At 45.1% G+C, this 27,081-nt stretch overlaps 1 protein-coding gene across 1 annotated transcript in view; it reads left to right on the forward strand.

Annotated features, from left to right (window-relative positions):
- The window catches only part of LOC140427095 (protocadherin Fat 1-like), a 212,507-nt gene that overhangs the window by 168,248 nt on the left and 17,178 nt on the right, over positions 1-27,081 (forward strand). Inside the window, exons 13-22 of the mRNA XM_072512608.1 lie at positions 615-848; positions 2,517-2,906; positions 6,095-6,309; positions 11,583-11,720; positions 14,641-14,784; positions 18,937-19,134; positions 19,899-20,703; positions 24,175-24,329; positions 26,057-26,507; positions 26,825-26,978. Of these exons, the coding sequence (XP_072368709.1) occupies positions 615-848; positions 2,517-2,906; positions 6,095-6,309; positions 11,583-11,720; positions 14,641-14,784; positions 18,937-19,134; positions 19,899-20,703; positions 24,175-24,329; positions 26,057-26,507; positions 26,825-26,978 (2,884 nt within the window). The remainder of the gene's footprint in view (positions 1-614; positions 849-2,516; positions 2,907-6,094; positions 6,310-11,582; positions 11,721-14,640; positions 14,785-18,936; positions 19,135-19,898; positions 20,704-24,174; positions 24,330-26,056; positions 26,508-26,824; positions 26,979-27,081) is intronic.

Here is a 27,081-nt window from a genome sequence, read left to right on the forward strand (position 1 = left end):
CCATTAATTGGAAAGATATTTAGAAAAATAACAGAATCAGGCCAAGGTGAAGTAAATTCAGTCAGTTAATCCTCAAGCAAAAAAAAAAATGTTAGTTCAGAAATTTGTTGCTAGGCTTCTAAATAATTAACCTTCTGGTTTATCATGAGTTTGCTCCAACATTTTTCTTTTCACTGCTCTTTTCAATATGGCCAAAAGTATAATTCTACAGACAATGGTGACCCTTTGGCACCTCAGTAAAGTGGTCATTATTCATGTGTGAGCCAAGACTTTTAGGCTGAATGGGTTTTTTACGCAAGTGGCATCAAAACCGAGTTGACGCCTGTTCTTATTTGTCAACCGCACGTACACACTACCAACACAGGTAGCTGGATGGTAGTTATGAGTAAAAATCCCTAGTAACCCATGAGTCCCGAGTCCAACTGTAACACGCCAAACGCCAGCCCAACTGTGTTTCGTTAAGCTCAACTCAGGCTGGGGATTTAACCTTGGACCTTCCTGTTTGGCATGTCTCAGCTATTCAGTAGGCAAACTCGCTTGACTGACAGAGAGCTGTAAGGGATTTGAATGACAATTTGCATTGTAATGACTCTTACTTCTATTCCTTGCCTCAGGGGAACTGATGACCGTTGGCATTTTGGACCGAGAGAGCCAAGCTGTGTATAATCTGGTTGCAAAAGCGTCAGATGGGAGTGGTCTATTTTGTGAGGCAGATATCAGCATTGTATTACAGGATGTGAATGACAACGCTCCCAAGTTTTCTGCATCCCAGTATGCAGTATCTGTTTTTGACAACACCACTGTTAAGACACCTGTGGCGGTCGTCCATGCCAGGGATCCTGATGTTGGTAAGTTGTGTAGTAATTTTCTTGTACATCTTGGCAGTTTGTCTGATGCTGCCATGATGTTGAGTTAAGGGCCCCAGATATCCCCCTACTGCTATTGACACTCTTTGAAAGTTATGAGTGATTTGTGAAAGATGTGGCCGACTTGGTAGGTTTTTGTTTCAGTAAACCAGCCTAACTTACAACCGTACTGTATTTAAAAACAATTTTAGCTATGCTGGGTACCTAACTTGCAATCAGCTGGAGGACACAAACTACTCTATCATAAAGTCCCGCAGTACAGAAGGAGGTCATTCAGCCCATCGAGTCTGTACTGAGAGAACACCCCACCCAGGCCCACAATGCCGCCCTATCATCGTAGACCCACCTAACCTGTTCATCCCTGGACACTAAGGAACAATTTAGCATGGCCACTGCACCTAACTTGTGCACCTATGGACTGTGGGGGGGAAAACCAGAGCACCCAGAGGAAACCCATGCAGACACGGAGAATGTGCAAACTCCACTTAGTCACCCAAGGTCGGAATTGAACTCGGGGCTCTGGTCTATGAGGCATCAGTGCTAACCACTGTGCTGCCCCCTGGAGTTGGTGCAAGTCTGAAGCAACATGGAAAGCATTGAAACACTCCGCGGTATGATCCCTGGTATGGGCACAATGCCAGCCTGGCTCCCTGGCAGGACCACCTCAGCAGTGCCAGGCTGGCACCCAGGTGGCAGTGCCAGGCTGCCCAGATGGCATCAGTAGTACCAGCATGCCACCCTGCTCAGAGGCTAACCACTTGGGGCCTCTGATCCCCAGGTGACCCCTCCCAAGTGCCGTTCTGCCTGGTCCCCATTTGTGGTCTCAGCTCTCTGAGGTGAAGGGGTTCGTTCCCAACGTCTCCGGTTGATCAGGCAAGCTGCATATTAGAGTGAGACTAGCTACTCGCTCTAATATGCCACATACTGATCCCATCCACAATGGGCGGGGTCCAGATCGCAATGTCTTGCGAGATCCCGTCAAAACGTGAGCGCGATGTGGCCGGTAGATTGTGGAAACTGTTCGTGGATGGTTTACCAGATCTGAAATTTTGCAGGATTTGTGGGAAGAATCAGTGGGTCAGGGATCTGTGGGTGGAGCGGTAATTACACAAGGTACTGGTTCTTGTTCTCAAGGGATTTCATGACAAAAAGGAATTAATGTTCTTCCATTTGAAGTGGATAGATGTGTGATGGACTTTTCTCGGAGTGTGGGTATTTGCTGTTCCCTGGAATATATTGACATCCACGACAGGTTTAGAGGTTACTCATGAAGCCTTCTCCACCATGCCCCTAGCTGAGGTGTGGTGATCCTCAGTTTAAATCACCACCAGTCAGCTCTCCCCCTCAAAGGGGAAAGCACCAGTGGTCATCTGGGCTACTTTATCTAAATGGACACATGAAATGGACTTGCTGCATTAGGGCTTCTGGCTGCGTAGAATGATGGTGTAGGGGTGACGCAAATGACATTAGTGGACTTCCTGTCCCTGCAACATAGATTTGCTTCGAAGTAGTTCGCTGTCGAGGAAGTAGAGTATCGAATAGAGTACCATCACAGGAGGGATTCTCAAGCTCTCCACTATCCTACCTGGTTTAAACTTTATGATAGGGTAGACACACATTATTTTCTAATCTTGTTTTTCCCATCAACAGGTGCCAGTGCAGAGGTCACATATTCCTTACTGAACTCAGAAAATGAATATTTCTCCATTGATGAGATCTCAGGAGTCATATATCTGGCAAAATCTTTGTACAAGGAGCAGCAGAAAGCTTTTAACCTCATTGTTCAGGCTACAGACCATGGCCTTCAGGAGAGGCTGTCTTCAGTTGTCACTGTAGTGGTTTCAGTCATAGGCATTGAAGAGTTCATCCCTGTCTTCATACAAAGGGAGTACATTGCCACCATCCCAGAGAATGTGAACATTGGGCTGCAGATTCTGAGTGTGTCAGCACTTACACGAGATGTCACTAACGATGCACAAATCCTTTACACCATCGCGAATGGCAATGACCACGGCAAGTTTCGCATTGATTCCAAAACAGGTAACAATTATATCTCTCTTGTTCTGAAAGCATACATGGCTTGCTGGACATATACCAGATAGTTGCTGTGAGTTTCCCATTCGCTCTCATTAACGTCCAAGGGACTCAAGCAAATGAAAGGCTTGTGAATAGATGGTATGCAATAACTGAGAGAGATTGACATTGTCTATTTCGTGAGAAATTGTATATGCAGGAGTTCATTCTGGTAAGATATATGCTGATACACTAGAGAACATTGTGTCACACAAGTGTACGGACTGGTATATGGTATATCACTGTATCATTGATATTTAAGTATACTCAGGCATTTCACGTACGAGAACTACCCTGGATATCTACACATTAAATATCAGAACATAATCCCAACATTAGACAAGAACTTGCTTGCCTTCCACTTAAACCAGAACATGCTTTGAAGCCAAGTGCCAGTGTCATATTCAAACTGGTTCTAATAAGACCTGCGCCAACACAAAGTGTTTTTTTTCTTGCCTTATTGAGATGCCGCATGTTCAACTTGCACAGGTCTTTATTGCATCACTGATTTTAAATGTGGCTAATAGATCGGAAAATTCAATAAAACTGCCATGGGCTGGTGGGGTAGGATACCCAAACTTGTTAAGGGCTTGGACACCTATTGCCTGTTGCCACCTCAGTGAAGGAAAGGAGGTGGGTGAATTGGCAGACCCGCTGTCTCTCAAATAAGATGTTAAAATTATTCTATTTCAACCTGTTCAGTCACTGAAGCTTCAAGTCTTGAAAGAGATGAAGATACTCACAAAACCATGCTAGATTTCTCAAAAGCCTTTGACAAAATCCCGCATTGGCGTGCTAAAAGCAGCAGGACAGATGAAGAGTGGATTTAAGAAGGCATGCAGGCCACTTGCATTTATTAGTCATGACAGGGAGGTTATGTTGGAGCTGTACAAAACTTTGGTTAAACCACAGCTGGAGTATTGTGCACAGTTCAGGTTACTGACAGACATCAATTCAGACGAGACGCTGAGAAGCAGTGAACCGATGCTTTAATAAACTAAATATGTGCCGACCTGTAGCTCTTCCCGCACTGCCAGACTGCCCCAAATCAACAGGCTTCATACCTCCACAGCTGGGCGGAGCCACAGGCGGAGCCAACAGCAGCACCAATAATAACATTCCAACAGTACAACAGCAACAACCAATAACAGAACATCAATAACAATATATATATATATACAACAGTGGAGATAACAGTACTAATAGAACAGTAGAACAATAGTGAACATATAGACAATAGCCTTACGTAGCCATACGTGGCTCACCACAGTTACCTCACTGTAGGAAAGATGTGATTGCACTGGAGAGGTTACAGAGGACATTCACCAGGATGTTGTTAGGATGGTGCCTTTGAGCTATGAAGAGGGCTGGATAGGCCTGGGTTGTTTTCTTTGGAGCAGAGAAGGCTGATGGGGGACTTAATTGAGGTGTAAGATTATGAGGGGCAAGGGCAGGGTAGATAGGAAGCAGCTGTTCCCCTTAGATTTTAAAAATAAATTTAGAATATCCAATTTGTTTTTTCCAATTAGGGGGCAACTTAGCGTGGCCAATCCACCTAGCCTGGTTGTGGGGACGAAACCCACGCAAACACAGGGAGAATGTGCAAACTCCACACGGACAGTGACCCAGAGCCGGGATCGAACCTGGGACCTCAGCGCCATGAGGCAGCAATGCTAACCATTGCTCCACCGTGCTGCCCTTGTTCCCTGTAGATGAAGGGTCAATAACAAGGGGGCATAGTTTTATGGTGAGGGGCAGGAGGTTTAGAGGGGATTTGAGCAAAGACATCTTGTCCCAGAGGGTTATGGGAGTGTAGAATGCACTGTATGGGAGGGTAGTAGAGGAGGGAAATCTCACAACTTTAGAAAAATACATGGTTAAGCACTTGAAATGTCATTAAAGACTGTGGGTCAAGTGCTGGAATATGGGATTAGTGTAGATTTAGTGCAGTTTTGTTGGTGCAGACTCGACGGGTCAAACGACTTCTTCTTTGCTATATGACTCTATCACAAACTTCACTACTCTGGAATCCTGGGGGCATTATTAGACAGACCCTGGCAATTCCCTATCAACAGGGGGCAGCATGGTGGCTTAGTGGTTAGCACAGCTGCCTCATGGTGCTGAGGTCCCAGGTTCGATCCCGGCTCTGGGTCACTGTCCGTGTGGAGTTTGCACATTCTCCCCGTGGTTGTGTGGGTTTCGCCCGCACAACCCAAAGATGCGCAGGGTGGGTGGATTGGCCACGCTAAATTGCCCCTTAATTGGAAAAAAATGAATTGGATACTCTAAATTTAAAAAAAAAGGATTTTTTTTTTAAATTCCCTATCGACAGAAAAGAGAGTGGTGTCTGATGGGGATTTACCCTCTCCTAGAGATGTCCTCACCAGGGTGATCCAGGGCACTGTGTTGGAACCTATATTCTTTTTAAGATTAATAAATGACCTTCTTAACAAGTTAAAACTGGTGCAACTATTTGCAGATGACTGCATGGTTCTCGCATTAGGGAAATCTCAGAATCTTTTCATATCACTGTAAGATAATCACCTGGAATTGAAACAATGCCAGGATCCATGGGAGATGGCGTTCAGTGCCTGAAAATTATACATTGTGTGTATTAGCAACAAAATGATCCACCAACAAATAACTTGAAGTTCTGTAATCAAATTCTCTGACAGGTAGCTGGTTACACAACCACACCTATGCGTTCATCTTAAAATCAACCTTAGATGAGGATTTACCATTCAGCAGATGACATCCAAAACGAACAGGGATTTTGAATTTCTGGAAAGGAAATTTTGGCATTGAAATAAAAATATCAAATGTTAGTGAAATACGGATATTAGTCTGTGATGCCGACACAACCATCGCAGAAGCAGATACTGGAGTAATTATTGGAGAAAAGGATTGAGTTGTCTTGGTAAAATTCTTCCTTCACATGGACTCCAAAGGTGGATTAGTAGATTCACATCAGTTGCTTGTGAAAGATTAAAATGGATGTTGCGTTAGCTTACATAGCTTAGTGTTTGCACTTCACTACATATATACTTAATTATATTGCTTTGGGAAGTCCTGAGAGATGTGTAATGGTTCTCGACATGTTATTCTTGCTTTGTTTATATACCATTTGTGAAAACAATGTCAAATTCTGTGTTCAGGAGCCATGTATGTAAATGGAAGCCTTGACTATGAATCCTGCCAAGAGTATTACCTGTCGGTTGATGGTAATCGGAAAGGAATACCATTGTTCAGTGACAGCACAACGGTGATCATCACTGTCACAGATGTCAATGATAACCCACCCAAGTTCAGCCACAACGTGTACAGCGCTGAAATCAGTGAAGATGCTCCACATGGAGAACTGGTTCTTAAAGTAAGTAAAAAAAAAAATAGCCATTGTTATTATTATCCAAATAGTAATTAGTCTGGGAAGTAAAATCAAAACTGGTGTTGCAAAAATCAGCTTACGTTATAACTGCAATTCACCCTGGTGATGAAACGTTTGGACACCTTCTCCACCCAACCTGCCAATTGTTTCAGTGGTCCCACCTGCAATGTTATCTGAGCTAATGGTTAAGTAGTTCAACATTTAACTAACTCGGCTAACAAAGTTGATATTTTTAATAGGAAGTAAAGATAAGTGGTGTAGGTATGTAAGATCTGACTAGGAGCCCACAAAACTATGTCCTGTGTGTTGCACAGGTTTCATGTTTCATTCTGATGGTGATGTAAAGTTACCTTGAACATAGAACATTACAGCGCAGTACAGGCCCTTCGGCCCTCGATGTTGCGCCGACCTTTGAAACCACTCTAAAGCCCATCTACACTATTCCCTTATCATCCATATGTTTATCCAATGACCATTTAAATGCCCTTAATGTTGGCGAGTCCACTACTGTTGCAGGCAGGGCATTCCACGCCCGTACTACTCTCTGAGTAAAGAACCTACCTCTGACATCTGTCCTATATCTATCAACCCTCAATTTAAAGCTGTGTCCCCTCGTGCTCGACATCACCATCTGAGGAAAAAGGCTCTCATTGTTCACCCTATCTAATCCTCTGATCATCTTGAAAGCCTCAATTAAGTCACCTCTTAACCTTCTTCTTTCAAAAGAAAATAACCTCAAGTCCCTCAGCCTTCCCTCATAAGATCTTCCCTCCAGACCGGGCAACATCCTGGTAAATCTCCTCTGCACCCTTTCCAATCCTATAATGCGGCGACCACAACTGCACACAATACTCCAAATGCGGCCGCACCAGAGTTTTGTACAGCTGCAACATGACCTCATGGCTCTGAAACTCAATCCCTCTACCAATAAAAGCTAACACACCGTATGCCTTCTTAACAACCCTCCCAACCTGGGTGGCAACTTTCAGGGATCTACGTACATGGACACCAAGATCTCTGCTCATCCACACTACCAAGAATCTTACCGTTTGCCCAGTACTCTGTCTTCCTGTTATTCCTTCCAAAATGAATTACCTCACATTTTTCTGCATTAAACTCCATTTACCACCTCTCAGCCCAGCTCTGCAGCTTATCTATGTCCCTCTGTAACGTGGTACATCCTTCCGCGCTGTCCACAACTCCACCGACTTTAGTGTCTTCGGCAAATTTACTCACCCATCCTTCTACGCCATCCTCCAGGTCATTTGGAAAAATGACAAACAGCAGTGGCCCCAAAACAGATCCTTGTGGTACACCCCTAGTAACTGGACTCCAGGCTGAACATTTCCCATCAACCACCACTCTTTGCCTTCTTCCAGCTAGCCAATTTCTGATCCAAACTGCTAAATCACCCTGAATCCCGTGCCTCTGTATTTTCTGCAATAGCCTACCGTGGGGAACCTTATCAAACGCTTTACTGAAATCCATATACATCACATCAACTGTTTTACCCTCGTCCACCTGTTTGGTCACTTTCTCAAAGAACTCAATAAGGTCTGTGAGGCACGACCTACCCTTAACAAAACCATGGTGACTGTCTCTAATTAAATTATTCCTTTCCAGACGATTGTACATCTCTCATCAACCTTTCCAAGACTTTGCCCACAACAGAAGTAAGGCTCACTGGTCTATAGTTACCGGGGTTGTCTCTACTCCCCCTCTTGAACAAGGGGACAACATTTGCTATCTTCCAGTCTTCTGGCGCTATTCCTGTAGAAAATGATGACATAAAGATCAAAGCCAAAGGCTCAGCAATCTCCTCCCTAGCTTCCCATAGAATCCTTAGGATAAATCCCATCCGGCCCAGGGGACTTAACTATTTTCACACTTTCCAGAATTGCTAACACCTCCTCCTTAAGAACCTCAAGCCCTTCTAGTCTAGTAGCCTGTATCTCAGTATTCTCCTCGACAACATTGTCTTTTTCCAGTGTGAATACTGACAAAAAATATTCATTTATCACCTCTCCTATCTCCAGACGCCATGCACAACTTCCCACTACTGTCCTTGACTGGCCCCACTCTTACCCTAGTCATTCTTTTATTCCTGACATATCTATAGAAAGCTTTAGGGTTATCCTTGATCCTACCTGCCAAAGACTTCTCATGCCCCCTCCTGGTTCTTTTTAGCTCTCTCTTTAGGTCCTTCCTAGCTAACTTGTAACTCTCGAGCGCCTTAACTGAACCTTCACGTCTCATCTTTACATAAGCCTCCTTCTTCCTCTTAACAAGTGACTCAACTACTTTAGTAAACCATGGTTCCCTCGCTCGACCACTTCCACCCTGCCTGACAGAGAAATACTTATCAAGGACACGCAGTAGCTATTCCTTGAACCAGCTCCACATTTCAATTGTGCCCATCCCCTGCAGTTTCCCTCCCCATCCTATGCATCCTAAGTCTTGCCTTATCGCATCATAATTGCCTTTCCCCCAGCTAAAACTCCTGCCCTGCGGTATATACCTATCCCTTTCCATCACTAAAGTAAACGTAATCGAATTGTGGTCACTATCTCCAAAGTGCTCCTACCTCCAAATCTAACACCTGTCCTGGTTCATTACCCAGTACCAAATCCAATATGGCCCCGCCTTTCATTGCACACACTGGACAAAAAAGGACCCATCTAACGTGCTTGAACTATAGCATTCCCAGTCAATATTTGGAAAGTTAAAGTCCCCCATAACAACTACCCTGTTACTTTCGCTCCTATCCAGAATCACCTTTGCAATCCTTTCTTCTACATCTCTGGAACGTTTCGGAGGCCTATAGAAAACCCCTAACAGGGTGACCTCTCCTTTCCTGTTTCTGACCTCAGCCCATACCACCTCAGTAGACGAGTCCTCATCGAACATCCTTTCTGCGACCATAATACTGCCCTTGACTAACAATGCCACCCCTCCCCCTCTTATACCACCTTCTCTGAGCTTACTGAAATATCTAAACCCCGGCACATGTAACAACCATTCCTGTCCCTGCTCTATCCATGTCTCTGAAATGGCTACATCATCAAAGTCCCAGGTACCAACCCATGCCGCAAGTTCCCCACCTTATTTTGGATGCTCCTGGCATTAAAGTAGACACACTTTAAACCACTTTCCTGCCTGCCGGTACATTCCTGCAACTTTGAAACCTTACTCCTGACCTCACTACTCTCAACCTCCTGTATACTGGAGCTACAATTCAGGTTCCCAAGCCCCTGCTGAACTAGTTAAAACCCTCCCGAAGAGCATTAGCAAATTTCCCCCCCAGGATATTAGTACCCCTCTGGTCAAGGTGTGGACCATCCCGTTTGTAGAGATCCCACCTACCCCAGAATGAGCCCCAATAATCCAGGTATCTGAAACCCTCCCTCCTGCACCATCCCTGTAGCCATGTGTTCAACTGCTCTCTCTCCCTATTCCTCATCTCACTAGCACGTGGCACGGGTAACAACCCAGAGATAATAACTCTGTTTGTTCTCGATCGAAGTTTCCACCCTAGCTCCCTGAATTCCTGCCTTACATCCCTATCCCTTTTCCTACCTATGATGTTGGTGCCTATGTGAACCATGACTTGGGGCTGCTCCCCCTCCCCCTTAAGGATCCCGAAAACACGATCCGAGACATCACGGACCCTGGCACCTGGGAGGCAACACACCAACTGCGAGTCTCTCTCGTTCCCACAGAATCTCTTATCTATCACCCTAACTATAGAGTCACCAATGACTAATGCTCTACTCCTCTCCCCCCTTCCTTTCTGAACAACAGGGACAGACTCTATGCCAGAGACCTGTACCCCATGGCTTACCCCTGGTAAGTCATCCCCCCCAACAGTATCCAAAGCGGTATACTTGTTATTCAGGGGAACGACCACAGGGGATCCCTGTACTGACTGCTTCCTCCCAGCCCCTCTCACCGTCACCCATCTGTCTTTATTCTTTGGAGTAACTACATCCCTAAAGCTTCTAGCTATGACTACCCCTGCCTCCCGAATGATCCGAAGTTCATCCAACTCCAGCTCCAGTTCCCTAACACGGTTTCCGAGGAGCTGGAGATGGGTGCACTTGCCACATATGAAATCAGCAGGGACACTGACGGTGTCCCTCACCTCAAACATTCTGCAGGAGGAACATTGCACTGCCTTCACTGCCATCCCCTCTAGATAAAACAAGAAAGAAGAAGAAAAAAAAAGAAAAGAAGAGCTTACCTTATATTCACTAAACCCCTTAGGTTAGAGGAGGTGGAAGTGTGGGGGGACACTACAAGTGTAGTGTTTTGGGTTTAGCAACCGCCCAACCTATATACAGAACCTACCTGATTCCCAAGCTGCACTCCGGAGATCCCTCTCTCTCTCCCGCTCCCGGAAATGAAGGCCGCTGGAACCTGGGGGTATGTTTAAACACTTACCTGCTTCACAAGCTGCACTCCGGCTCCCTCTCTCTCTTCTGCTCCCGGAAATGAAGGCCGCTGGAACCTGGGGGTAAGTTTAAACACTTACCTGATTCCCAAGCTGCACACCAGCTCCCTCTCTCTCTCTCCCGCTCCCGGAAATGAAGGCCGCTGGAACCTGGGGGTATGTTTAAACACTTACCTGCTTCACAAGCTGCACCGGTCCGCCTCCCTCTCTCCCACTCCCGGAAATGAAAGCCGCTGGAAACTGGGGGTAAGTTTAAACACTTACCTGATACCCAAGCTGCACACCAGCTCCCTCTCTCTCTCCCGCTCCCGGAAATGAAGGCCGCTGGAACCTGGGGGTAAGTTTAAACACTTACCTGCTTCACAAGCTGCACTGCGGCTCCCTCGCTCTCTCCCACTCCCGGAAATGAAGGCCGCTGGAACCTGGGGGTAAGTTTAAACACTTACCTGCTTCACAAGCTGCACCGGTTCGGCTCCCTCTCTCTCTCCCGCTCCCGGAAATGAAGGCCGCTGGAACCTGGGAGTAAGTTTAAACACTTACCTGATTCACAAGCTGCACACCGGCTCCCTCTCTCTCTCCCGCACCCAGAAATGAAGGTCATGAAACAAAAATAATCACTGCACTCTTCGTTCCAAATAATGAAATTGTCATCTACAGTCGGATGGGCCTGCGTTGAAACTAGAATCCTAACCAGAGACTGCGGTTAGGACTGAAGACCTGAATGTTCGTCATTCATCATTCATTCAATAAAATGAGTCATTACGTACCCCTCATCTTGTTCTCTCTCTCTCTCTTATGTTTCCAATAGGTGACAGCAACTGACACAGATGGACCCCTAAACAACATGATCCACTATTCAATAACAGATGGTGACCCTGACCAGCATTTTAGAATAAACCCAACGAATGGGGAGATCTTGTTGTCACAGCACCTTGACAGGGAAGAGGTAAATAGGAAGTCTGTAACAGTGGGTCTGGAAGGTACAGGTGGGCAGATTGCACTGTCATGGGAGGAGTCTTATAACACCAGGTTAAAGTCCAACAGGTTTGTTTCAAATCACTAGCTTTCAACTGTTCTCTCTCGCTCTCTCAGGTAGGCAGAAAGCGGGTAATTATAGGCCAGTGAGCTTAACTTCGGTAGTAGGGAAGATGCTGGAATCTATCATCAAGGAAGAAATAGCGAGGCATCTGGATGGAAATTGTCCCATTGGGCAGACGCAGTATGGGTTCATAAAGGGCAGGTCGTGCCGAACTAATTTAGTGGAATGTTTTGAGGACATTACCAGTGCGGTAGATAACGGGGAGCCAATGGATGATGTATATCTGGATTTCCAGAAAGCCTTTGACAAGGTGCCACACAAAAGGTTGTTGCATAAGATAAAGATGCATGGCATTAAGGGGAAAGTAGTAGCATGGATAGAGGATTGGTTAATTAATAGAAAGCAAAGAGTGGGGATTAATGGGTGTTTCTCTGGTTGGCAATCAGTAGCTAGTGGTGTCCCTCAGGGATCAGTGTTGGGCCCACAACTGTTCACAATTTACATAGATGATTTGGAGTTGGGGACCAAGGGCAATGTGTCCAAGTTTGCAGACGACACTAAGATAAGTGGTAAAGCAAAAAGTGCAGAGGATACTGGAAGTCTGCAGAGGGATTGGGATAGGCTAAGTGAATGGGCTAGGGTCTGGCAGATGGAATACAATGTTGACAAATGTGAGGTTATCCATTTTGGTAGGAATAACAGCAAAAGGGATTATTATTTAAATGTAAAATATTAAGACATGCTGCTGTGCAGAGAGACCTGGGTGTGCCGGTGCATGAGTCGCAAAAAGTTGGTTTACTGGTGCAACAGGTGATTAAGAATGCAAATGGAATTTTGTCCTTCATTGCTACAGGGATGGAGTTTAAGACTAGGGAGTTTATGCTGCAATTGTATAAGGTGTTAGTGAGGCCACACCTGGAGTATTGTGTTCAGTTTTGGTCTCCTTACTTGAGAAAGGACGTACTGGCACTGGAGGGTGTGCAGAGGAGATTCACTAGGTTAATCCCAGAGCTGAAGGGGTTGGATTACGAGGAGAGGTTGAGTAGACTGGGACTGTACTCGTTGGAATTTAGAAGGATGAAGGGGGGATCTTAAAGAAACATATAAAATTATGAAGGGAATAGATAGGATAGGTGTGGGCAGGTTGTTTCCACTGGCGGGTGAAAGCAGAACTAGGGGGCATAGCCTCAAAATAAGGGGAAGTAGATTTAGGACTGAGTTTAGGAGGAACTTCTTCACCCAAAGGGTTGTGAATCTATGGAATTCCTTACCCAGTGAAGCAGTAGAGGCTCCTTCATTAAATGTTTTTAAGATAAAGATAGATAGTTTTTTGAAGAATAAAGGGATTAAGGGTTATGGTGTTTGGGCCGGAAAGTGGAGCTGAGTCCACAAAAGATCAGCCATGATCTCATTGAATGGTGGAGCAGGCTCGAGGGGCCAGATGGCCTACTCCTGCTCCTAGTTCTTATGTCCTGAGGAAGGAGCAGTGCTCCGAAAGCTAGTGATTTGAAACAAACCCTGCTGGACTTTAACCTGGTTTTGTAAGACTTCTTACTGTGCTCACCCCAGTCCAACGACATCATCTCCACATCATGGTAGGAGTGATTGAGTGGCATTAGGAATAAGAATATTGTCCTGGTGGGGCACTGGGTGGCAAGGTAGTTTATTTCCATTCCTAATGAGCTTGTTAATACAATGCTTGAGAAAATTTCTTCCACCTGGCTTTACATTTCAACCAGAAATAAATGATAGATAAATGTTCCCTTTTTTGGCAATCTGGGCCAGTAACAGTGATAGGAGGTTTCTGGATTTCTGATCTCAGAAATCGTATTTCCTGAACAGTATTTATGGAGTATTATGTCTTTACTTTAAAGATTCAATACATCAGCAAAACCGCACCAGAGCATCATTTCCAGAATTCCACCAGTTTTAAATACATTTCATCCCGAAAACTGCCGCAAAATATTAAAATCAGGATCTGTTTAAGCTGCCTGAGAATATGGGGGTTAACTGTCCAACATTGGCTACAGAACAGGCCCCAGACACCGAGGCATTTTGTTTAAACCTCACAAGGGTGGGTTGTGAAGGCATTTGTGGTTTGTTACTGTCATGGGCAGTGGATGTGGCCTCAAGGTTGGGGCTTCACAAGACGATCGTTTTTTACCTTCTTTCAGAAGAAATATATATAAGTTGTTAGGTGAATTGGATATTCTGAATTCTCCCTCCGTGTACCCGAACAGGCACCGCAATGTGGCGACTAGGAGTTTTTCATGGTAACTTCATTGCAGTGTTAATGTAAGCCGACTTGTGACAATAACGATTATTATTATTATTTATCAGGCAAGCTTTCTGTTATTTAGTTCAAAAGGATCCTTAAGGTGAAATTTTGTTTCTGGCAGGGCTCCAAAGCTCCGTCACCTACTTCACCACCCAGGAGGTGAGTGCTGACAGGTTATTTCAATCCGGGAAGACTAACCTTCTGTGCTTCTGACCACTTGCCAATTGTAGTCAGCAGAAAGTGATCGGGACTGGAACTGCTAAATTATTTTATTTTCCCTCCCCAACCCAGAGTTGCTGAGGCCAATTCTATCAATAGTTACACCCACACTGTTTTATCAGCTAACACAAGGTAGACTAAGAAAAGCATGGGGCCTTCCTATGTTTCTATGATACATTATCACACCACAGGATGCATTCGCCTAGTGAAACGCAAATAATAGTTTTTCAAAATCTGCTGTAACATGTGCAGAACGGCAGTAATGCAATAGAAGTTTATATTTTTATCATTATAACAGAACCCATGACCGATGCTGTCTCTCTTCTCTAGATGTCCAGTTATTCCTTGATGATCCAGGCAACAGACAATGGAAAACCTCCCCTTTTCAGTCACACTGCTCTAAACATCCAGGTGTTAGATGTGAATGACAATCCTCCCACGTTCTTTCAATTCAACTACAGTGTGGTTATTCAGGTAGGTACGAGGAGATCACAGCCATCACCTTACAGAAGGGTGTACACAGGTGGTTTATTGCAAACACAATACTAATAACAACACAACGACTTGCATTCGATTATATATTTTACATAGCAAAGTGTTCCAGAGAACTTCACAGAAGTATTATCAAACAAAACTTTGACAGCGAGTCACATAAAGAGATATTAGGATAGATGACTGTTATAACCCGCACATACCTACAGAGTGGCAACAATTAACTTCACCGGGAGCCTTGCAGAATGTGAACTCCCCAATTAAGAGGATGGATTACCTCAAAACAATGTATGATTTATGGTCTATAAAGCCGGCCAGGTAGGCACAGGCATGGCAGACCCATTTGGGATCTACCACGTAATGTCTATAATAGTTATTATAAATAAACAAAGTTTCTTTCAACTGCTCGGTGAGGACTCGTTCATGACCTTATAAAAGTGACTAAAATCTTGAACAAGAGATAGAGTTTAAGCAGCATCTTAAAGGAGAAGGAAGAGCTGGAATGGCTGAGCAGTTTAGGGAAGCAATGCCAGAGTTTTAGCTCTAGATAGTTGAAGGCACAGTTGCCAATGCTCCCATGATTGAAATCAGGGGCAGGATTCTCCGATCCCCCGCCGGGTCGGAGAATCGCCGGGGGGCAGCGTGAATTCCGCCCCGCCGGCCGCCGAATTCTCCGGCGCCAGTGATTCCGCGGGGGCGGGAATCGCGCCATTCGGCGGGCCCCCCCAGGCGATTCTCCAGCCGAAGTCCCACTGCTGTCATGGCAGTCCCGCCGGTGGGAATTAAACCACCTCTGTTACCGGCGGGACTGGCAGAGCGGGCAGGCTCGGGGTCCTGGGGGGGGCGCGAGGCGATCTGGCCCCGCGGGGTGCCCCCACGGTGGCCTGGCCCGTGGTCGGGGCCCACCGATCCACTGGCAGGCCTGTGCCATGGGGGCACTCTTTTCCCTCCGCCTCGGCCATAGCCTCCGCCAAGGCCGACACGGAAGTGACCTCCCCCTGCGCAGGGATGACGTTAGCAGCCGCTGACGCTCCCGCGTATGCGCGGACTTCCGCCGCCCAGCGGAGACCCTTCGGCCCCGGCTGACGTGGCGCCAAAGGCCTTTCCCGCCGGCTGGCCGCGCGCCAACCACTCCGGCGGGGCGTAGCCCCACAAGGTGAGGGCTTGGTCCCTAAAGGTGCGGAGAAGTCCACACCTTTGGGGTGGCCCAACGCCGGAGTGGTTCCCGCCACTCCATCCCGCCGGGACCCCCCGCCCCGCCGGTTAGGGGAGAATCCCGGCCCAGGTCTGCACAAGAGGACAGAATTGGACGAACATAGAGCTCTCAGGGCTATGTAGAGCTGTGCAAGCTTCCAAGAGTGGGGCTGGGCAGCCATGCCATTGCAGAATTTGAAAACACGGATGAGAATTTAAAAGATGACATATTCCTGAACTGAGTCCATGAAGGTCATCACATTGATTTATTCAACCCAGCTGTTGTTGGGTATGATATAGCTTTCCACAGACATTTTATTTCTTTATTTTAAATTTAGAGTAGCCAAGTAATTCTTTTTCCAATTAAGGGGCAATTTAGCGTGGCCAATCCACTTAACCTGCACATCTTTGGGTTGCGGGGGTGAAAGCCTTGCAGACAGGGGGAGAATGTGCAAACTCCACACGGACAGTGACCCGGGGCCGGGTATCGAACCCGGGTCCTCAGCACCACAGGCAGCAATGCTAACCACTGTGCTACGTGCCGCCCTTCGACAGACATTTTAAAGGTAGATTAGAGTACAAAGCTGCAGATTGTCATGAGTTTAGTTCAAGAGAATTATATCCTTTATCACCACTTATAGGATGTCACCTCTGTTCGACTCAAGTCCTCTTGGACAGAGTCTTACATTTCTTCCAACAAATAGCTGCATAAGACAATAGGATGTTAGAGCTGAAGTTGGCCATTTAGCCTGCTGAGTCTGCTCCGCCATACAGTGAGTTCATGACTGATCTGACATGATAATCTTCAACTCCACTTTCCCACCTTATCCCCATAACCCTTGGTTCCCTTGCTGATTAAAAATCTGTCTCTCTCAGCCGTGAACATATTTAACGACCCATCTCTCCGCGGTAAAGAATTCCACAGATTCACCACCCTCTGAGCGAATAAATGGACAACCCTTTACTCTGAGATTAGGCACTCTGGTCTTAGACTCTCCCACAAGGGGAAACAGCATCTCAGCATCGACATTGTCAAGCCCCCTGAGGTTCCTACAAGTCTCAATAAGGTCACCTCTCATTCTTTTAAACTCCAACTAGCACACACCTGGATGGAGTGGCACAAGACAAGTGAAGTGGTGGAGGGGAAAGGAAATTGGGGAACAAATAAGAACGAGATGATGGGGATCAAGATGCTACCAGGACTTGATGGCCTGAGTTATAAGGAGAGGTTGAATATGCTGGGACTTTTTTTCCCTGGAGCATACGAGGCTTAGCGGTGACCTTATAGAGGTTTACAAAATATTGAGGGGCATAGATAAGGTAGATAGTCAACATCTTTTCCCAAAGGTCGAGGAGTTTAGAACTAGAGGGCACAGGTTTAAGAAGAGAGGGGAGAGATAGAAAAGAGGCCAGAGGGGAAATTTCTTCACAGAGAGGGTGGTGAGCATCCGGAACGGGCTGCCAGAGGCAGTGGTAGAGGCGGGTACAATTTTGTCCTTTAAAAAACAGAGAGTTCCATGGACAGGGTGGGTATTGAGGGAAATGTGTCAAATGCGGGCAAGTGGGACTAGCTTAGTGATAGAAACTGGGCGGCATGGACAAGTTGGGCCAGCTGTAAGCATCTAAGACTCTAAGGTCCAACTACTCAACCTCTCATAAGAAAATCCCTCCATAGCCGGGATCAACCTAGCAAACCTTCTTGGGACTGCCTCCAGTGCCAGTATATCTTTCCTGATGTGATGTGATTTTTATTTTCCAACGCTGTCATAGACATTTTGATTTAATTTTGTTTCAATGTTGATCATCAACTTAAACTTCTTGATGGATTTTACCTTAAGGGGTAGGCTGGGAGGCAGAGCCCTTTAAAATGACACCATAAGAAAGTGGTGGGGTTGGGTGTTGGAGTGCCCATTGTCTTCCCACTAATTTGGTATTCTGCCAACGGTGGGGCAGGGGAAAGATGGCACTCCTGTTCGAAGGCAAATTGTGCCAGTTAAGGGTATCTTTCCACTGCCTCTGGCATTTTACCAACAATGTTTGCGCCTTCCGCCATGTGGAGAGATTGCCAGGTGAACCCCATGGCCCTGTGGTGGTGGTGGGGATGGGGGGGGGTGGGGGGATGGGGGGGGGACACACTCTCTGTGGCCCCCTAGTGACAAAGCCCACCCCACTCCTCAAACCCACTTACTTTGTAGTGTGGGTGTCATCTATCACTGTGTCCTTTCAGAAGGGTGCATTACCAGTAGTGACCACACTTCTAGTCCGTCAATAACTGACAGCACTTGGTGGCGGGCTCCCCGCCTTTTAATTTTTATCCCATCCTTAAAGTTTCAAAGCCAATGCACAGAGTTGACAGGACAAACACTTAATCCATCTCATCACATGAAAACCAATTTGAATTGAAGCCAATTGATGGTCTCCACAAGAGAGACATACAAGATCCAAGCTGATAAGAAAAGGCATTGCACCTCATCTTGGGCTTGATTTGATGCTTGATCTTAGCCAGTAAGCTGAGAGGTGATGCCTTTTAAAGGGAGGGAAGCCCCAATTGTAACTATATAGTTGCTGGCTGGGCTTTAAATGCAGCTGAGGCAGGGTTTATGGAGAGGAAAGAAAATAGAATGTATGTATTACTCTTGTTATAAGATTGAATGTTGAGACAAGATCAAAAGGGAAATGGATGTGGAGAAATGAAATTATACTGAGCTCAGCAATCAGGCCTGCTCATTGACAGCCCATGTCAGTATCACGTGCATAGCCAGCACCCATCTGATTAATTATGTTCCCAAATATCTGATGGATTGAGACAGATCCAATGTGGGCAACATTTGTTACCTTTTAAATGAGGGACAAGCTGATCAGTGGTGACTAATAATCTTGTGTGGTCATTAACTAGCTATGCAAATCTTTAGAGACTGAAAGCTGTTTTTCCCTTCTCAGGAGAATGAGCCAATTGGCTCGAGCGTCTTGCAATTGTTGGTAATAGACCGGGACTCCGGCTCCAATGGCCCACCATTCCTGTTCTCCATTGCAGCCGGAAACGAGGGGAGCAACTTTCACATTGACCACCTGGGACTGCTGAAAACGCAAGCTCGCCTCCACCAGAAAGTGAGGGATCAATACATTCTGCAGGTTCAGGTAAATGTTCTAAAATGCCTTCACACTTTTCTTAATACTGTCCAAAGACACCGACTGTCAGGTTAAAAAAAGAACTTTGGCACATGAGGTTGAGTGCCAATTAGCCTTATCTGCATTAAGAATGGTGGACATGAATGTGTTACCCTCATCGCCTGAGGCTGCTGGCATTGCATAAACATAGGTCAACATCAATACATCTCCAGTTTTGCCTGTATTACTTAACTTGTGCAATCAGATTCTCCAAGATACAATTGAATATTATCTCTGCTGCATTAAACAGCATAACTCTGACCTGCTCAGGCAAATCCTAAACTGGCACTGTTACAACCTTCCAAACAATGGCACCATTGATGTACCTTCTTGCTGAATAGCTGCCCTTCTTTGTTTCTAGAATGAACTCATTAGAGCACCCATTATTCCATTCACCACAGAAAATAAATTCTCCAAACATTTTGCTTCAATAACAAGCATAATAAGATTTTGGTCGATACTTCTAATAATCCATTTAGCTACAGGTACACTTTTGCAGGCTCAGGCACTGTGAATGGGAGAGGATTAAAGACTGGAAAATGATAGTGGATATGTCTGTTGGCTTAGCGAATGAAAGCCTCAAAAGACTCAGGCACTGTCCCATATTGGCACACATCCAGAACTGTTAATCCAATGTGCTTTCTCACTAAACCCTGTCTAAAATGACTACAGCAAAGACTAGAGAGCAAGAAGTGACATAATGTTATTCATTTTTAAACATTTGTTTTCTTCAGGTCACAGACAGCGGTCAGCCATCTTTGTCATCTTCATCTTTTATAAACATTCGAGTGATTAAGGAAAGTCAGTACCCGCCATCTGTGCTTCCTCTGCAAGTCTTCATTGTTACTTCCAACAGCAAGTTTCCTGGACGATTCGTTGGAAAGATTCACGCGGTAGACCTTGACGTTCACGATACTCTCACGTACAGCATGGTTCCGGGGTTAATGGCAGACGACATGTTTTCCATTGGAAGTGAAGATGGCAAAGTGTTGGCACAGCATGCCTTAGAGGCAGGGCACTACTCCTTCAATGTCAGCGTCACTGACCGAAAATTCATCACAACGGAGGGTGTGCAAGTCCACGTCACACGTGTGACCCCGGACGTACTCGACCACAGCGTTCTGGTGGAACTGCTGCAGGTCACACCGGAGAGGTTCATCAGCGACCACTGGCGTAACTTTCAGAGATCCTTGGCAAACCTCCTGCAGGTTAACAAGAAGAACATTGAGCTCATCAGCATGCAGCCGGCACAGAGTTCTCCAAACTTAGACATCCTTCTGGTCGTAAGGGAATCGGAAGACTCCTTTTATAAACCTGATGTCCTGCAGCAGAAGCTCACCTCATTTGCTGTGGACTTGGAAAGGTTGGATGGAATTCAGATAGAGAGGGTCATTCACCGGTGTTCCAATCACAATTGTCACCAACAACACTGCGAGGGGAAATTTCAACTGAACATGGGAAATGTATCAACATACACTACTGCTGTTCTTAGCTTCATTATCCCTCAATACCTTCATTATCAAGCCTGCTCATGTAATGGTAAGATTTAATTCTCTGATCATTAAATCAAAGTGTTGATCCAACTCTTTCTCAATCCACTTCTGGAGGTGGCCACCTTGGCTCAGGGATAGCATTCTTGTCTCTGAGTCAAGGGGTTCTGGGTTTCTGCCATTTCAATACGCTTGAGCACACAATCTTAGCTTGCATTTCAGTGCCATATAGGACGAGTTCTCCCGGTGTCCTGGTGAACATTTATTCCTCAATCAACACCACCAAAATAAATTACCTGGTCATTTATCACTTGAACAAATTTGCGGCCTGTGATACAGTGGCTATAATCTAATAAGTACTCAATTGATTGTTAAGCACCATGGGATATAAATTTACACAGCACTTAGGAACATGGGAACAGGAGTAGTCCGTTCAGCCCATTGAGCCTGCTCCGCCATTCAATACGATCATGGCTGATCGAACACTTCAATGCCTTTTATCCACATTATCCCTATAATCCCATACCTTATTGTGGGGCAGAGATTGCCAAAGGTTCACAATGCTCTGTGAACAGAGATTTCTCCTCATCTCTGTCCTAGGTGGCATCTCCCTTATTTTGAAATTGTGTCCCCTGGTTCTAGACTCCCCAACCAACGGAAACATCTTACCTGCATCTACCCCTGTCCATTCCTTTAAGTGTTTTGTAGGTTTCAATGAGATCACCTCTTATTCTCAGAAACTCTAGCGAATACAGGTCTAGTTTGCCCAATCTCTTTTCATCCCATCTTCCCCGGAACAAGTCTGGTGAACTTTTGTTGCACTCGCTCTATGGCAATAATAGCCTTTCAGAGGTACGAGGACCAAAGCTGCACCCAGTACTCCAGATGCAGTCTAACCAAGTTCCTACAAAATTGAAGCCAGGCCTCACTACTGTACTCAAAACCTCTTACGATAAAGGCTGAAATTCCATTAACCTTCCTGATAGTTTGATGCACCTGCATGCCCGCCTTCAGTAACTTATGGACAAGCACACAGTCCTTGGACAAGGTCCAAAGATATGCAAATTCAGTGGATTGGCCATTCCATGTTGTCCCTTAGTGCCCAAAGATGTGCAGATTAGGTGGATTAGTCATGATCAATGCACAAAGTTATGGGGATAGGGTGGGGTCGTTGGCCTAGGTAGGGTGCTCTTTCAGAGGGTCAGTGCAGACGTGATGGACCGAACAGCCTCCTTCTGCACTGTAGGGATTCTACGGACAGCCAAGCTCCTGTGTACATCTACACTTGCTAATTTCTTACCATTTAGGAATTACTCTGCTTACCTGATCCTTCTACAAAAATGGATTACCTCACATTTTTCCACATTATATTCCATCAGCCATGTTCCTGTCCATTCACTAAGTCTATCCAAATCCTCCTGTAGCCACTTCACATCTTTTTCACAACACGCATTCTTGCCTAGCTTTGTATTGTGAATATTCGGGCCCAAGAAATGATCCTTGCGGTTCCACACTATCCATAGTCTGCCAACATGAGAATGTCCCTTTTATTCCTCCTCTTTATTTTCTGCCTTTTAGCCAATCCTCATTCCTTTTAAAAAAATAAATTTCGAGTACCCAATTCTGTTTTTTTCCAATTAAGGGGCCATTTAGCGTGGCCAATTGACCCACCCTGCACATCTTTGAGTTGTGGGGGTGAGACCCACACAAACACGGGGAGAATATGCAAATTCCACATGGACAGTGACCCGGGGCAGGGATCGAACCCGAGTCCTCAGCGCCGTGAGGCAGCAGTGTTAACCGCTGTGTCATCTCCGGTCCCCAAGCCACGTGTTTCCCAGCGCCGCGCCGTTCACTGGCAGCGGGATTCTCTCTACTCGCCGCTTGTCAATGGGATTTCCTCTTGAAGTCAGCCCACATGGTCAGGAAACCCGCAGGCGGGGATGCACTGCCAGTGCGAAAAGATAATCCCAATGGTCGGAGAAGTCCAGCCAGTATGTTGCCTCCTAGCTCATGTACTTTAATTTTGCTAATTAACCTCCTGTGGGGGATTTTATAGCTGTGGCAAGAAAATCATTCCTAAATGCATGACCTTTAGGTGGTGACTTTTGCTGACGTAATGTTCGCCCTCCAATACTCCGCTCAAATGTAATTCTTCATACATGAGCCCAGATAGTGAAAAACAGGAGGATATTCCCCATGGGAGGCATCGTGGTTGAGCCTAATCCAGTACTGATACCCACACACACATATATATATATATATATATACATGTACCTAGTAGCTAGTGGGTCTCTTTATGGTGATTAGGAGTAGGAAACCCAATTGGTTTTTTTTCCCTTCGATATTCCAAACATTTCCAGGTCATCTATAGAACCTTCGCTCAGTGAACTCGGCCTCCCCCTGAAGCTGAACCTGTGACTCCTGTATCACATTGTTCAAAATGAAGAAGTGGGTTTATCTACTGAGTATTTTGAGAGACCCAAAAGTAAACAAAAATAAGCATCTTAAAATATGATTGTTGCAGATATTGAAATGAATTTTATATCACTCAACGTGTTGAGGTGAACAGATAATTGTTCTTTGAAAATAGTTTTGCTCAGCGACGAATGCTTAATCTCACCAGCCTTGATGTACTGAAGACGTCCTGTTTTTACATGCTGTGCTGTGCAATTCAATCTATTACCATCTGTGTTATCTAGCATAACTAAACAAGTGATGTACTCATCTCCAAAACCAACAGCTGCATCCCACCTATTTCCCTCCACTCAGAATCAACAAAGATTCTTATCTTCAGCTTTAGTTCCTTCCAGGGCCTTGTTCCTCCCAACCACCTTGATCTTTTCCAGGTCTATGTTGCTGAAAACATCCTCCAGGCTGAAAGCATCCTCCAGTCCTTCAATATTCGCTTATTTCCCCCATTCCACCATCAGTTTTCACTTCTTCAGCCTCATTATCCCTGTCAACTGGAAACTCTTGTGTCCATCTTGACATCTCCTTTCCTGACTTCAAATACCCCCTTATTACCCCCCTTTTCAACTGTGGTTTTGTCTGCACCAACCCGCTTCCTCACCTTTTATTACTACAGCTTACCTATTACCCCTGTTCTCACTGACCTAAATTGGATTCTGGTTAAGCAGCACCTTGATTTTATAACTTTCCTCTTTGTTTTCAAATATTTCCAGGGCCATGCTCCTTCCTATTGCTGAAATCTCCACAGGTGATCAAAACTAGTCCAGAAGATCACTGTGGCCCTGACTTCCTAACAGCACTTAACTCTTGTTCGAATGCCAAGATCTCTTTCTTCCTCCACCATCTTTAATACTTCACCTCGAAGGGTCTATGTATGTTGAGCAGTTGCCATCCCCATATGGACATCACAACACTTTTCCCAAATTAAACAGCACTGGGCATTTATTGGAGCAAATATTAAATTAGTGATTGTCTATAATTATAGCCATTGGATTATGACGTTATTTTACCTTCTTTAAAAAAGTTGAATGATCAATTGATATTTCAGATTCTTCTCTGAGATTCACTGGTGAAAGCTACTTGAAGTATCGTTATCTGGATGAAGAAGCTCCGCTGAACACAGTCATCACATTCCGAATGCAGACCCTCCAGTCAGAGGCAGTGGTGATGTACACCAATGGGACTGATTCCAGTCTTCTTGAGGTAAACGCGCAACCTTTTCAATATCCTTTAGATTCGATAGTCATTTAAACATTGGGCCAGACAAACAGCAAAGATGAATTAAAACATTTTTTTTCTTTGGGTGACAAAACAGAGATTTGGTTAGTTGAGTGTTTGATACATGCAGAGTCCCAAGAAATGGGTCAACTCACCTCATTCCAACAATTCGAGTGCTATTTTGAAAGTGAGGTTATTAGGGTTTGATACATTTTCCAGATAAATTAACATAATAATTATATTGTTGAGTACCTGAGAATGCTAGTGTAATTATTGTTAGTAAAATGAATACTGTCAAGAAGCTTTGGTGTACGATGGGGAAGGAGTAAATTAACACGATTGGATAGAAACAGAAGAGGCTGAGCAAGAAAGGTCACTGAAATCAGGGAAAACAGTGAGACCAAAGTTCAGGCTGGTAATATAATAAGAATCTTTATTGTCACAAGTAGGCTTACATTAACACTGAATGAAGTTACTGTGAAAAGTCCATAGTCGCCACATTCCGGCACCTGTTCGGGTACACCGAGGAGAATTTAGAATATCCAGTTCACCTATCAGCACGTCTTTCAGGTCTTGTGGGAGGAAACCGGAGCACCCGGAGGAAACACATGCAGACACGGGGAGAATGTGCAGACTCCACACAGACAGTGACCCAAGCTGGGAATCGAACCTGGGACCCTGGAGCTGTGAAGCAACAGGAATAATCACTGTGCTACCATGCAGAACAGGACCAAAGGGAGGAGGACTGTTAACAATACCTGAAGGATGGCCTGATGTAAAATACGACAACAGCAACTTGCTGACAAGACCGTGATAGCTTGTACTTCATAGACACAGTAGACAGAAAGAATATCAGAACATAAGAGCTAGGAGTAGGACATTCAGCCCTTCGAGCCCACTACACCATTTAATGAAATCATGACTGTTCTACTTCAACACCATTATCCTGCACTATCCTCTTATCCCTTGATGTTTTTAATATGTATAAATCCATCAATCTCAGTCTTGAACATACTCAATGACTGAGGCTCCACAGCCCTCTCGGGCAGAGAATTCCAAAGATTTGCCACACCACCCTCTGAGTGAAGAAATTCCTCCTCATCTCAGTTCCAAATGGCCTGCCCCTTATTCTGAGCCATTGTCTACGTTTCCTACATCGTGAAGGACAATGGAAGCCACTGTGGAATGACCTGATTCTCCACTCGTGCCGTTAATGTAGTCCGGTACCGTCAGAGGAATGTTATCATATGAACTTTGATACTGAGTCACAGCCAAAAGATACAAGGGCAGATGAGCAAAACCTTGTTCAAAGAGCTGAATTTAAAGCAGCGTCTTAAAGCAGGGAACGTAGGTAGAGAGGCGGGGAGGATACATTCAGAAATTTATTTGGGATGGGTTCTGCTTTATGGGAGGCAGAAGATGGGGCAGCTAACCAGGAGAGCATTGGAATATATGTTTTTAAAGGCACCAATATACCGAAGCAAATGAATAATGATAGAAGGCAGGCTAAAAACGATGAGAAAGGAAATGAAGGTAGTGGAGAATTAGAGAAACCGATGAGGTTTTGTATTAGGTGATAGAATGGGACTGGGCTGATGGGACTGCATGGAAGGGATTACAATAACAAAGATGGGTGGGTTCATTCTTTCCAGAAACACAGCAGATTACACTGTGGCAGAAACACATTTTTAAAAATCTCCCTTGTTTTACAGATCACTAACGGGAATCTGAGGTTCACTTATATCTGTGATGGAAAGAGTAGGGTTTTGTCAGTTAACGGCACACCAGTCAACAATGGGCTGTGGCATTCAGTTCAAGTTGAGGTAACTGAGCTGTCTGTGAAGCTGGTGTTGGACTCAATACACACAGACTCTACTGCACTTTCAGAAACATGTCGGAGAAGTGATGATGTGTTTTTCGGTGGCCAAGTTCAAGAGCATAACTTGGGGCCCAATAATCAAGAACAAATCAACAAGGAGTTTAAAGGCTGCCTTGGCTCCCTTAGATTCCAGAGGGATGAGATCTTAACAGATGAAGAAACAAACAAACCATTTGTGGCGGTTGAAAGATCTGTGGGAATTGAAGCCTGTTGTCCCCCCGTTGAAATATGTTCAAAAACGCCATGTCAAAATCGGAGAACATGCACTGAAACTCTGTCTGGAGGTGAGTAAAGAACTCATCGGGAAAAAATACAAGTAAAACGTTTGGATCGGTCTGGCTATAGTACAGAACTCTTAAGCTCACCCGATAGTTCAGCTAATTTATGAAGTTTGCCCCAGTTGAATCAGCTGTTGACATTCATTGTCTGGGCTCATTCATGAAGGTTGGTTGCTTGGGTGAAGCTTAGAGATCCATAGCCTAGAAAATGTTAAAACTATCGAGGGGAAGGATGGGATAAAATTGTCAGAAAACTGCTATGGCACAGGTTATTATATGGCTCGAACAGAATCTGTACATATAATTTTATTTCTTAAAATCAGGCTATGTTTGCAAATGTCGGAAGAATATTCTTGGCATCCATTGTGAACTGTTGGACCACCCCTGCCTGTCTCAACCCTGTTTATATGGAGCGACCTGCATCCCGCAACAGAATGGCTACACCTGCAACTGCACAAAGGGAAATTCAATGCCAAGGTAAAGCACAGTACCAGATCACACTCCGCTACATCTGCTTCTTGCATCTCTTTATTAACACTGAAAATGAGCAGAAATAGTGGACCAAAGTTCAAGTTGCACA

This window comes from Scyliorhinus torazame, chromosome 7, assembly GCF_047496885.1.
Source record: "Scyliorhinus torazame isolate Kashiwa2021f chromosome 7, sScyTor2.1, whole genome shotgun sequence".
Lineage (NCBI taxonomy): Eukaryota > Metazoa > Chordata > Chondrichthyes > Carcharhiniformes > Scyliorhinidae > Scyliorhinus > Scyliorhinus torazame.